General features: G+C 46.6%; 1 protein-coding gene across 2 annotated transcripts in view; it reads left to right on the top strand.

Moving 5' to 3' along the window:
• LOC129839346 (histone-arginine methyltransferase CARM1-like) overlaps window positions 1-11,595 on the top strand; it is an 18,481-nt gene extending 6,886 nt beyond the window's left edge. Inside the window, exons 9-16 of one of the 2 annotated variants that reach the window (XM_055906717.1) lie at window positions 1,044-1,129; window positions 2,084-2,173; window positions 2,608-2,745; window positions 2,894-2,983; window positions 8,388-8,485; window positions 8,585-8,668; window positions 9,187-9,255; window positions 9,485-11,595. In XM_055906717.1, the coding sequence (XP_055762692.1) occupies window positions 1,044-1,129; window positions 2,084-2,173; window positions 2,608-2,745; window positions 2,894-2,983; window positions 8,388-8,485; window positions 8,585-8,668; window positions 9,187-9,255; window positions 9,485-9,624 (795 nt within the window). In that variant the 3' untranslated portion in view covers window positions 9,625-11,595. The remainder of the gene's footprint in view (window positions 1-1,043; window positions 1,130-2,083; window positions 2,174-2,607; window positions 2,746-2,893; window positions 2,984-8,387; window positions 8,486-8,584; window positions 8,669-9,186; window positions 9,256-9,484) is intronic. The other variant, XM_055906718.1, reaches the window with a different exon arrangement.
• Window positions 11,596-13,551: the final 1,956 nt, after the last annotated feature.

Genomic DNA, 13,551 nt, shown 5'->3' with positions numbered 1-13,551 from the left:
CCTCCTGCAGCAAACCACCCCCACAACATGATGCTGCCACCCCCGTGCTTCACGGTTGGGATGGTGTTTTTCGGCTTGCAAGCCTCCCCCTTTTTCCTCCAAACATAACGATGGTCATTATGGCCAAACAGTTATATTTTTGTTTCGTCAGACCAGTGGACAATTTTCTAAAAAGTAACATCTTCGTCCCCATGTGCAGTTGCAAACCGTAGTCTGGCTTTTTTATGGCGGTTTTGGAGCAGTGGCTTCTTCCTTGCTGAGCGGCCTTTCAGGTTATGTTGATATAGGACTCGTTTTACTGTGGATATCAATACTTTTGTACCTGTTTCCTCCAGCATCTTCACAAGGTCCTTTGCTGTTGTTCTGGGATTGATATGCACTTTTCGCACCAAAGTACGTTCATGTCTAGGAGACAGAACGTGTCTCCTTCCTGAGCGGAATGACGGCTGCGTGGTCCCATGGTGTTTATACTTGCGTACTATTATTTGTACAGATTAATGTGGTACCTTCAGGCGTTTGGAAATTGCTCCCAAGGATGAACCAGACATGTGGAGGTCTACAATTTTTTTCTCTGAGGTCTTGGCTGATTTCTTTTGATTTTCCAATGATGTCAAGCAAAGAGGCACTGAGTTTGAAGGTAGACCTTGAAATACATCCACAGGTACACCTCCAATTGACTCAAATGACGTCAATTAGCATATCAGAAGCTTCTAAAGCCATGATATAATTTTCTGGAATTTTCCAAGCTGTTTAAAGGCACAGTCAATTTAGTGTATGTAAACTTCTGACCCACTGAAATTGTGATACTGTGAATTATAAGTGAAATAATCTGTCTGTAAACAATTGTTGGAAAAAGGACTTGTGTCATGCACAAAGTATATGTCCTAACCGACTTGCCAAAACTATAGTTTGTTAACAAGAATTTTGTGGAGTGGTTGAATAACTAGTTTTAATGACTCCAACCTAAGTGTATGTAAACTTCCGACTTCAACTGTCTATCTCTATCTATCCAATACAGAAATGTAATGATCTCTCTCTCTCAGGACACCTTTGATATCCGTATCCTCATGTCCAAGTCTGTCAAATACACCGTCAACTTCCTGGATGCAAAAGAGGGGGATCTGCACAGGTGAGTCCATCGCCTCCTCTCTCCTTCTGGGGCCTGTATTTAGAGAGCTCTCCTCCTGGGGCCTGTATTTAGAGAGCTCTCCTCCTGGGGCCTGTATTTAGAGAGCTCTCCTCCTGGGGCCTGTATTTAGAGAGCTCTCCTCCTGGGGCCTGTATTTAGAGAGCTCTCCTCCTGGGGCCTGTATTTAGAGAGCTCTCCTCCTGGGGCCTGTATTTAGAGAGCTCTCCTCCTGGGGCCTGTATTTAGAGAGCTCTCCTCCTGGGGCCTGTATTTAGAGAGCTCTCCTCCTGGGGCCTGTATTTAGAGAGCTCTCCTCCTGGGGCCTGTATTTAGAGAGCTCTCCTCCTGGGGCCTGTATTTAGAGAGCTCTCCTCCTGGGGCCTGTATTTAGAGAGCTCTCCTCCTGGGGCCTGTATTTAGAGAGCTCTCCTCCTGGGGCCTGTATTTAGAGAGCTCTCCTCCTGGGGCCTGTATTTAGAGAGCTCTCCTCCTGGGGCCTGTATTTAGAGAGCTCTCCTCCTGGGGCCTGTATTTAGAGAGCTCTCCTCCTGGGGCCTGTATTTAGAGAGCTCTCCTCCTGGGGCCTGTATTTAGAGAGCTCTCCTCCTGGGGCCTGTATTTAGAGAGCTCTCCTCCTGGGGCCTGTATTTAGAGAGCTCTCCTCCTGGGGCCTGTATTTAGAGACTTGGAGTAGGAGTGCGGATCCAGGATCAATTGATCTATTTTTAGATGATAATGAATGGACAGGGGGGCCTGATCCTAGATCAGCATTCTGAGACTGGTTATGAATCCAGGGCCTGATGTTGTGGTGACTGAGGTTACTACTGAGAGTTTACTCATCCTTAAACTATTCCATCTCTCTCCTCTCTCCTCTCTGTCTCTCTCTCCTCCTCCCTCCTCTCCTCTCTGTCTCTCTCCTCCCTCCTCTCCTCCCTCCTCTCCTCTCTCTCTCAGGATGGAGATTCCCTTTAAGTTCCACATGATGACATCAGGTCTGGTCCATGGTCTGGCCTTCTGGTTCGACGTGGCTTTCATCGGCTCAGCGTGAGTCCCCTGTGTTGTTATGTAAACTCTGTCAGTCTTGATTGACCTGCTGTCCTTAATCGTCTGTTTGTGTGGTCATCTGTGTGTCTGTCCATCTAACTGTGTGTGTGTCCATCTAGCTGTGTGTGTCTGTCCATCTAACTGTGTGTGTGTGTCCATCTAGCTGTGTGTCCAAGGTAAGTGTGTGTTTATCAAACTGTGTGTCCATCTAGCTGTGTGTGTGTCCATCTAGCTGTGTGTGTGTCCATCTAGCTGTGTGTGTGTCCATCTAGCTGTGTGTGTGTGTGTGTCCATCTAACTGTGTGTGTGTCCATCTAACTGTGTGTGTGTGTGTTTATCTAACTGTGTGTGTGTCCATCTAACTGTGTGTGTGTCCATCTAACTGTGTGTGTGTCCATCTAACTGTGTGTATGTTTATCTAACTGTGTGTGCAGGGTAACAGTGTGGCTCTCCACCTCCCCTACGGAGCCTCTGACCCACTGGTACCAGGTCCGCTGTCTGCTCCAGTCCCCTCTCTTCACCAAGGCAGGAGACACCCTGTCCGGCACTGCAACGCTCATTGCCAACAAGAGGTGAGACACACACGGGTAACTTTACCACCTACACACCTAAACAGGTAACTACCATGCACACCCACTTACACACCTAAACAGGTAACTACCACACAGAACACACACACCTGCCAAGGTTCCCCCTTAAAGGATTCATCTGTGCTCCCAGACAGAGCTATGACATCAGTATGGTGGCCCAGGTGGACCAGACAGGAAGCAAGTCTAGCAACCTGCTGGATCTCAAGAACCCCTTCTTCAGGTCAGCACTTTCCCTCTCTGTTCCTTCTCTACCTCTCTTCTCACACTCTACCTCTCTCTACCTCTCTGTTCCTTCTCTCTCCTCTCTCTACCTCTGTTCCTTCTCTCTCCTCTCTCTACCTCTGTTCCTTCTCTCTCCTCTCTCTACCTCTCCGTTCCTTCTCTTTCCCTCTCTCTACCTCTCCGTTCCTTCTCTTTCCCTCTCTCTACCTCTCCGTTCCTTCTCTTTCCCTCTCTCTACCTCTCTGTTCCTTCACTTTCCCTCTCTCTACCTCTCCGTTCCTTCTCTTTCCTCTCTCTACCTCTCTGTTCCTTCACTTTCCCTCTCTCTACCTCTCCGTTCCTTCACTTTCCCTCTACCTCTCTGTTCCTTCACTTTCCCTCTCTCTACCTCTGTTCCTTCTCTTTCCTCTCTGTTCCTTCCCTTTCCTCTCTCTACCTCTCTTCTCACACTCTCTCTCTCTGTTCCTTCTCTTTCCTCTCTCTACCTCTCTTCCACACTCTCTCTCTCTCTCTCTGTTCCTTCCCTTTCCTCTCTCTACCTCTCTTCCACACTCTCTCTCTCTGTTCCTTCTCTTTCCTCTCTCTACCTCTCTTCTCACACTCTCTCTCTCTGTTCCTTCTCTTTCCCTCTCTTCTCACACTATACCGTCTCTCTATTCTCTCTCTCCTTCAAGTCAACAACACTCTACCGTCTCTCTGTTCTCTCTCTCCTTCAAGTCAACAACACTCTACCGTCTCTCTGTTCTCTCTCTCCTTCAAGTCAACAACACTCTACCGTCTCTGTTCTCTCTCTCCTTCATGTCAACAACACTCTACCGTCTCTGTTCTCTCTCCTTCATGTCAACAACACTCTACAGTCTCTCGGTTCTCTCTCTCCTTCAAGTCAACAACACTCTACCGTCTCTCTGTTCTCTCTCTCCTTCAAGTCAACAACACTCTACCGTCTCTCTGTTCTCTCTCCTTCAAGTCAACAACACTCTACCGTCTCTCTGTTCTCTCTCCTTCAAGTCAACAACACTCTACCGTCTCTCTGTTCTCTCTCCTTCAAGTCAACAACACTCTACCGTCTCTCTGTTCTCTCTCTCCTTCAAGTCAACAACACTCTACCGTCTCTCTGTTCTCTCTCCTTCAAGTCATCAACACTCTACCGTCTCTCTGTTCTCTCTCCTTCATGTCAACAACACTCTACCGTCTCTGTTCTCTCTCCTTCAAGTCAACAACACTCTACCGTCTCTGTTCTCTCTCCTTCATGTCAACAACACTCTACCGTCTCTGTTCTCTCTCCTTCAAGTCAACAACACTCTACCGTCTCTCTGTTCTCTCTCTCCTTCAAGTCAACAACACTCTACCGTCTCTCTGTTCTCTCTCTCCTTCATGTCAACAACACTCTACCGTCTCTCTGTTCTCTCTCTCCTTCATGTCAACAACACTCTACCGTCTCTCTGTTCTCTCTCTCCTTCATGTCAACAACACTCTACCGTCTCTCTGTTCTCTCTCCTTCATGTCAACAACACTCTACCGTCTCTCTGTTCTCTCTCTCCTTCAAGTCAACAACACTCTACCGTCTCTCTGTTCTCTCTCTCCTTCATGTCAACAACACTCTACCGTCTCTCTGTTCTCTCTCTCCTTCAAGTCAACAACACTCTACCGTCTCTCTGTTCTCTCTCTCCTTCAAGTCAACAACACTCTACCGTCTCTCTGTTCTCTCTCCTTCATGTCAACAACACTCTACCGTCTCTCTGTTCTCTCTCCTTCAAGTCAACAACACTCTACCGTCTCTGTTCTCTCTCTCCTTCAAGTCAACAACACTCTACCGTCTCTCTGTTCTCTCTCCTGCAAGTCAACAACACTCTACCGTCTCTCTGTTCTCTCTCTCCTTCATGTCAACAACACTCTACCGTCTCTCTGTTCTCTCTCTCCTTCAAGTCAACAACACTCTACCGTCTCTCTGTTCTCTCTCCATGTCAACAACACTCTACCGTCTCTCTGTTCTCTCTCTCCTTCATGTCAACAACACTCTACCGTCTCTCTGTTCTCTCTCTCCTTCAAGTCAACAACACTCTACCGTCTCTCTGTTCTCTCTCTCCTTCAAGTCAACAACACTCTACCGTCTCTCTGTTCTCTCTCCTTCATGTCAACAACACTCTACCGTCTCTCTGTTCTCTCTCCTTCAAGTCAACAACACTCTACCGTCTCTGTTCTCTCTCTCCTTCAAGTCAACAACACTCTACCGTCTCTCTGTTCTCTCTCCTTCAAGTCAACAACACTCTACCGTCTCTCTGTTCTCTCTCCTTCAAGTCAACAACACTCTACCGTCTCTCTGTTCTCTCTCCTTCAAGTCAACAACACTCTACCGTCTCTGTTCTCTCTCTCCTTCAAGTCAACAACACTCTACCGTCTCTCTGTTCTCTCTCCTTCAAGTCAACAACACTCTACCGTCTCTCTGTTCTCTCTCCTGCAAGTCAACAACACTCTACCGTCTCTCTGTTCTCTCTCTCCTTCATGTCAACAACACTCTACCGTCTCTCTGTTCTCTCTCTCCTTCAAGTCAACAACACTCTACCGTCTCTCTGTTCTCTCTCTCCTTCAAGTCAACAACACTCTACCGTCTCTCTGTTCTCTCTCTCCTTCAAGTCAACAACACTCTACCGTCTCTCTGTTCTCTCTCTCCTTCAAGTCAACAACACTCTACCGTCTCTCTGTTCTCTCTCTCCTTCAAGTCAACAACACTCTACCGTCTCTCTGTTCTCTCTCTCCTTCAAGTCAACAACACTCTACCGTCTCTCTGTTCTCTCTCTCCTTCATGTCAACAACACTCTACCGTCTCTCTGTTCTCTCTCTCCTTCATGTCAACAACACTCTACCGTCTCTCTGTTCTCTCTCTCCTTCATGTCAACAACACTCTACCGTCTCTCTGTTCTCTCTCTCCTTCAAGTCAACAACACTCTACCGTCTCTCTGTTCTCTCTCTCCTTCAAGTCAACAACACTCTACCGTCTCTCTGTTCTCTCTCTCCTTCAAGTCAACAACACTCTACCGTCTCTGTTCTCTCTCTCCTTCATGTCAACAACACTCTACCGTCTCTGTTCTCTCTCCTTCATGTCAACAACACTCTACCGTCTCTCTGTTCTCTCTCTCCTTCAAGTCAACAACACTCTACCGTCTCTCTGTTCTCTCTCCTTCAAGTCAACAACACTCTACCGTCTCTCTGTTCTCTCTCTCCTTCAAGTCAACAACACTCTACCGTCTCTCTGTTCTCTCTCCTTCAAGTCATCAACACTCTACCGTCTCTCTGTTCTCTCTCCTTCATGTCAACAACACTCTACCGTCTCTGTTCTCTCTCCTTCAAGTCAACAACACTCTACCGTCTCTGTTCTCTCTCCTTCATGTCAACAACACTCTACCGTCTCTGTTCTCTCTCCTTCAAGTCAACAACACTCTACCGTCTCTCTGTTCTCTCTCTCCTTCAAGTCAACAACACTCTACCGTCTCTCTGTTCTCTCTCTCCTTCATGTCAACAACACTCTACCGTCTCTCTGTTCTCTCTCTCCTTCATGTCAACAACACTCTACCGTCTCTCTGTTCTCTCTCTCCTTCATGTCAACAACACTCTACCGTCTCTCTGTTCTCTCTCTCCTTCAAGTCAACAACACTCTACCGTCTCTCTGTTCTCTCTCTCCTTCATGTCAACAACACTCTACCGTCTCTCTGTTCTCTCTCTCCTTCAAGTCAACAACACTCTACCGTCTCTCTGTTCTCTCTCCTTCAAGTCAACAACACTCTACCGTCTCTCTGTTCTCTCTCCTGCAAGTCAACAACACTCTACCGTCTCTCTGTTCTCTCTCTCCTTCATGTCAACAACACTCTACCGTCTCTCTGTTCTCTCTCTCCTTCAAGTCAACAACACTCTACCGTCTCTCTGTTCTCTCTCCTTCATGTCAACAACACTCTACCGTCTCTCTGTTCTCTCTCTCCTTCATGTCAACAACACTCTACCGTCTCTCTGTTCTCTCTCTCCTTCAAGTCAACAACACTCTACCGTCTCTCTGTTCTCTCTCTCCTTCAAGTCAACAACACTCTACCGTCTCTCTGTTCTCTCTCTCCTTCATGTCAACAACACTCTACCGTCTCTCTGTTCTCTCTCTCCTTCATGTCAACAACACTCTACCGTCTCTCTGTTCTCTCTCTCCTTCATGTCAACAACACTCTACCGTCTCTCTGTTCTCTCTCTCCTTCAAGTCAACAACACTCTACCGTCTCTCTGTTCTCTCTCTCCTTCATGTCAACAACACTCTACCGTCTCTCTGTTCTCTCTCTCCTTCAAGTCAACAACACTCTACCGTCTCTCTGTTCTCTCTCTCCTTCAAGTCAACAACACTCTACCGTCTCTCTGTTCTCTCTCCTGCAAGTCAACAACACTCTACCGTCTCTCTGTTCTCTCTCTCCTTCATGTCAACAACACTCTACCGTCTCTCTGTTCTCTCTCTCCTTCAAGTCAACAACACTCTACCGTCTCTCTGTTCTCTCTCCTTCATGTCAACAACACTCTACCGTCTCTCTGTTCTCTCTCTCCTTCATGTCAACAACACTCTACCGTCTCTCTGTTCTCTCTCTCCTTCAAGTCAACAACACTCTACCGTCTCTCTGTTCTCTCTCTCCTTCAAGTCAACAACACTCTACCGTCTCTCTGTTCTCTCTCTCCTTCAAGTCAACAACACTCTACCGTCTCTCTGTTCTCTCTCTCCTTCAAGTCAACAACACTCTACCGTCTCTGTTCTCTCTCTCCTTCAAGTCAACAACACTCTACCGTCTCTCTGTTCTCTCTCTCCTTCAAGTCAACAACACTCTACCGTCTCTCTGTTCTCTCTCTCCTTCATGTCAACAACACTCTACCGTCTCTCTGTTCTCTCTCTCCTTCAAGTCAACAACACTCTACCGTCTCTCTGTTCTCTCTCTCCTTCATGTCAACAACACTCTACCGTCTCTCTGTTCTCTCTCTCCTTCATGTCAACAACACTCTACCGTCTCTGTTCTCTCTCTCCTTCAAGTCAACAACACTCTACCGTCTCTCTGTTCTCTCTCTCCTTCAAGTCAACAACACTCTACCGTCTCTCTGTTCTCTCTCTCCTTCAAGTCAACAACACTCTACCGTCTCTCTGTTCTCTCTGTCATTTCTTCAGGTCTGGTCAGCAGGGACATTCTACCATTTCCTTGTTTTCTCCCTCTTTCACTTTCTATCCTTCTGTTGTTCCTAAAGCTGTTATTTATCTGCTATCTATCCTCCTCCTCGTCATCGTGGTCTAAAACCTCCTCTTTCCCTGCTAGACATGTTCAAGTCCTTTGTATATGACTGACTGTCCCTGAGCTCGCCTCCATCTGATTGGTTGATTGTGTGTTCCGCAGGTACACAGGCAGCACGTCAGCCCCGCCCCCAGGCTCTCACTACTCCTCCCCCTCAGAGAACATGTGGAGCAATGGAGGAGTCTACAACATGAACCAGGGTACGTACACACACACACTCCATGAATCAACACACCACACAGACGGGTGAATACAGAATAGTTTATTTCCTGTTGTTAATTTGTCTCTCTGTCTATCAGGAGGGATGCCTGCGGTGTATGACCTGAGTACAGTCATTGGTGGCGGTGGCTCCACCGTGTCCCACAACAACCTCATCCCTCTTGGTACGCTGTGTGTGTGTGACTGACCAATCCCTACCCTCCTTACTGTATAGCCCTTCAATTCACATCTGGATCTCTAAGCCAGTTTCACTGCTTTTTAAAAATGCATCCCTTCTAATCAGGGAGTGATTTCCACCTGGGGGTCCAGGTGGGGGTCCAGGTGGGGGTAATGAGTCATCAGGTAGAAAACCAGCACTAGTCTAGACTGTACAGTGTTACATGTGAATAGCTCTGCTGTAGAGGGTTACAAAATACTGGCCCCCAAGTTTTCCAGAAATCCCAGTTAGATTATTCCAGGAAATCTGTTGATCGTCCTACCAGGATTTCTGTAAAGGTTGGGAAAGTTCCTGGAATGTTGCGACCCTAACTGTGCTGTGTGTAATGGCAGTTGTGTATCTAAATGTTGAACTCCAGCTATATGTGTAACTGACCTTTTTGTATTCTAGTTTTGCTGTGTTTTGTTGCTCCAAATAAAATTTGCCAATTTGTGAATTATCTCCTCTGTGTGTGTGTGTGGGCAGTGAACACAGGGGTAGTGAACCATACATCTTCTAGAGTTGGGTCTATCATGAGTACAGGCGTGGGCCAGGGTGAGTGAGTGTGTCGCCATAGTTACAGAGCTACAGCTGTTTACTGTTGCTAATGTCGTAGTCGTGTCCACAGTTCAGTTCGTGTGTGGTCTGACATTGTTTTAATGTTTGTTTTATTTTAGATATAAACTGTTTCTTAGTCCAGGACTAGGCTTAATCTGGGTCTGGGAAACTGCCCCTAGCTGCTCTTTGAAGACCCCAATTCACTTCCTGTTTCTCTCTTCCTCAGGAGTGGCAACTGGCCAATCGGGGCCCGGCAACAGTCCTCAATACCCAATCAACAACAGCCAGTTCACCATGGGCGGGCCTTCCATCTCCATGTCGTCTCCCATGGCGATGCCTAGCAACACTATGCACTACGGGAGCTAAGACCTACCAACCGTCCGTAGCTCCCCTCCTCTCCCCTCCTTCCTCCCCTTCTCTGGACTTCCAACAGCTGGAAGGAAACCAAACTGGACTGATAATATGGACGTCCCTCTCCTCCCTTCATCCCTCCGTTCTCTGGGTCCTGATCTCTCAGGCCCAGTCCAGAATCAACTAGACGCTGAAAGGATTGGATAGGTTTAGGGTTGTCAAATGTCCAGGTTTTCCAGAATTCTGGTTGGAGGATTTCTGAAGTCCTACTTATTCCGTCTGGATTGCAACCGTTGATAGGTTTAAGTAATGTTGCCTCAACATATCCTTTTGTCTCAACACCATTCTGAGGCAGACTGAAAGGTGTGTGCTTGTAACCATTATGTGTAATGTATCCACAGCCCACATAGAAACATTTAGAAGGATCTTATGTACTGTGGCTATAGGGGTTTAGAAACGTACACACACAGTTCTATTATACACACACACACACACACACACACAGAGCCTCCTGCAGGACAGAAATGACTTTGAGCTTCTGTGAAGTTTTACCAATCACGTCCCTCTTCCCCAGCCCGTCGCTTTTGACCCAACGTCCCGATCAATAAATTCTTGAATCCTAACCTTTCACCCAAGGTTACCTTTTTCAACCGACCAATCAAAGCAAACAGTCTGAGTGTCTAACCAAACTGGCAGCTGCGAGGGAGAGCGGGTGATCCAGGTTTTATCCAATCGGAACAGGAGATTGTCTCTGTAGGGCGGGGTCTTTTTGGCACTGTAGACTAACCAGGGGTTCTGTAGGGTGGGGTCTGTAGACTAGCCAGGGGTTCTGTAGACTAGCCAGGGGTTCTGTTCTGTAGGGTGGGGTCTGTAGACTAGCCAGGGGTTCTGTAGGGTGGGGTCTGTAGACCAGCCAGGGGTTCTGTAGACTAGCCAGGGGTTCTGTTCTGTAGGGTGGGGTCTGTAGACTAGCCAGGGGTTCTGTAGGGTGGGGTCTGTAGACTAGCCAGGGGTTCTGTTCTGTAGGGTGGGGTCTGTAGGGTGGGGTCTGTAGACTAGCCAGGGGTTCTGTAGGGTGGGGTCTGTAGACTAGCCAGGGGTTCTGTAGGGTGGGGTCTGTAGACTAGCCAGGGGTTCTGTTCTGTAGGGGTGCATCGCTGCAGATATATAATAATTGTGCAGCATTTCTCTGTCATGTTAAAACAGGAGTCATGTCACCTTACTGAATATGGCCCCTGTTGTTTAGGGTGTAATGTTTTAGCTGTTTAACACGTGTTTATGGGGAACTGTGAGAGACGTCGTGCAACCTCCTAGGATATCCCAGATGGCTCCATATTCCCCAGGCTACTCATTTGATTAAGGTCCCGTGTGGCTCTGGTCAACAGTAGTATGCTATATAGGGTGCCATTTGGGACACTCACAGTCTCCTTGCAGACACATCATGTAGAGTGTTGGTCCCATGTTTCATCAGCTGAAATAAAAGATCCCAGCAATTTTCCATACGCACAAAACATTATTTCACATTTTGTGCACAAATTTGTTTACATCCCTGTTAGTGAGCATTTCTCATTTGCTAATCTACCTGACAGTTAAGGAATATCAAGAAGCTGATTAAACAGCATGATTGGTGCACCTTGTGCTGGGGACAATAAAAGGCCGCTCAAAAATATGCATTTTTTTTCACACAACACAATGCCACAGATGTCTCAATTTGATGGAGTGTGCAATTGACATGCTGACTGCAGGAATGTCCACCAAAGCTGTTGTCAGATAATTGAATGTTAATTTCTCTACAATAAGCCACATCCAACATCCTTTTATAGAATTTGGCTGTACGTCCAACTGGCCTCACAACCGCAGACCGTGTGTAACCATGCCAGCCCAGGACATCCATATCCGGTTTCTTCACCTGCGGGATCGTCTGAGGGGGAGGGGTGATGCTGAGAAGTATTTCTGTCAGTAATAAAGCCCTTTTGTGGAGCGAAACTCATTCTGTTTTGCTTGGCCTGGATCCCAAGTGGGCCTATACCCACCCATTGCCTAGTCATGTGAAATCCATCAATTACGGCCAAATTTCTTTCTTTCAATTGACTGATTTCCTTCTATGAACTGTAACCCAGGAAAATCTTTGAAATTGTGTCATGTTGTGTTTATATAATTGCATTCCAACCTGAAGATCAGGATTGGTTGATTGGTGGAGTCAGGTGTAGTAACGGGCTGGAGGAAAAGTGTGACACTAATCAGTCCCCAGAGGACTGGAGTTACCCATCCCTGAGCTAAAGACTCAGTCCCCCCTTACATCTTCTGTTTGGGAGTTACCCATCCCTGAGATAAAGACTCAGTCCCCCTTTACATCTTCTGTTTGGGAGTTACCCATCCCTGAGCTAAAGACTCAGTCCCTCCTTACATCTTCTGTTTGGGAGTTACCCATCCCTGAGCTAAAGACTCAGTCCCCCCTTACATCTTCTGTTTGGGAGTCACCCATCCCTGAGCTAAAGACTCAGTCCCCCCTTACATCTTCTGTTTGGGAGTTACCCATCCCTGAGATAAAGACTCAGTCCCCCTTTACATCTTCTGTTTGGGAGTTACCCATCCCTGAGCTAAAGACTCAGTCCCTCCTTACATCTTCTGTTTGGGAGTTACCCATCCCTGAGCTAAAGACTCAGTCCCCCCTTACATCTTCTGTTTGGGAGTCACCCATCCCTGAGCTAAAGACTCAGTCCCCCCTTACATCTTCTGTTTGGGAGTCACCCATCCCTGAGATAAAGACTCAGTCCCCCCTTACATCTTCTGTTTGGGAGTCACCCATCCCTGAGCTAAAGACTCAGTCCCCCCTTACATCTTCTGTTTGGGAGTCACCCATCCCTGAGATAAAGACTCAGTCCCCCCTTACATCTTCTGTTTGGGAGTTACCCATCCCTGAGCTAAAGACTCAGTCCCTCCTTACATCTTCTGTTTGGGAGTTACCCATCCCTGAGCTAAAGACTCAGTCCCTCCTTACATCTTCTGTTTGGGAGTTACCCATCCCTGAGCTAAAGACTCAGTCCACCCTTACATCTTCTGTTTGGGAGTTACCCATCCCTGAGCTAAAGACTCAGTCCCCCCTTACATCTTCTGTTTGGGAGTTACCCATCCCTGAGATAAAGACTCAGTCCTTCCTTACATCTTCTGTTTGGGAGTTACCCATCCCTGAGATAAAGACTCAGTCCCCCCTTACATCTTCTGTTTGGGAGTTACCCATCCCTGAGATAAAGACTCAGTCCTTCCTTACATCTTCTGTTTGGGAGTTACCCATCCCTGAGATAAAGACTCAGTCCCCCCTTACATCTTCTGTTTGGTCAAATGGTCTAAAATGTTCATGGTTTTGTTTTCATCTTTGTTTTCTTCCTTTTCCCCCCAAAATGAAAAGTTAAAACAGAATGTCCTCCAAAGAGGCAAATTAAACATGGCTGGAGAACTAGTCAGCTTTATAATTTATATATATCGTATGGATTCTTCCTAATATATAGTTGTGTGCATTCTCAGATTTCTAATGTATATGGAAAATAATGTCTCATGGCAATATTAAGTATTTAATGAGCTCCATCCATTTTAAAGGGAGGAGATATATGTTGATACTTTCAAATCAAATGTTATTGGTCACATACACATGGTTAGCAGATGTTAAGGCGAGTGTAGCGAAATGCTTGTGCTTCTAGTTCTGACCATGCAGTAATGTCTAACAAGTAATCTAACAACAACTACCTCATACACACAAGTGTAAAGGAATGAATAATATGTACATAAAAAATATATGAATGAGTGATGGCTCAACGGCATAGGCAAGATGCAGGAGATGGTATAGAGTACAGTATATACATATGAGATGAGAATTGTAGGGTATGTCAACATTATCTAAAGTGGCATTGTTAAAGTGCCTAGTGATACATTTATTACATCAAT

Source organism: Salvelinus fontinalis, chromosome 40 (genome assembly GCF_029448725.1).
Source record: "Salvelinus fontinalis isolate EN_2023a chromosome 40, ASM2944872v1, whole genome shotgun sequence".
In the NCBI taxonomy this organism is placed as follows: domain Eukaryota; kingdom Metazoa; phylum Chordata; class Actinopteri; order Salmoniformes; family Salmonidae; genus Salvelinus; species Salvelinus fontinalis.
Note: the sequence above shows the minus strand (reverse complement) of the source record. Positions and strands in the feature narration are given on the sequence as shown.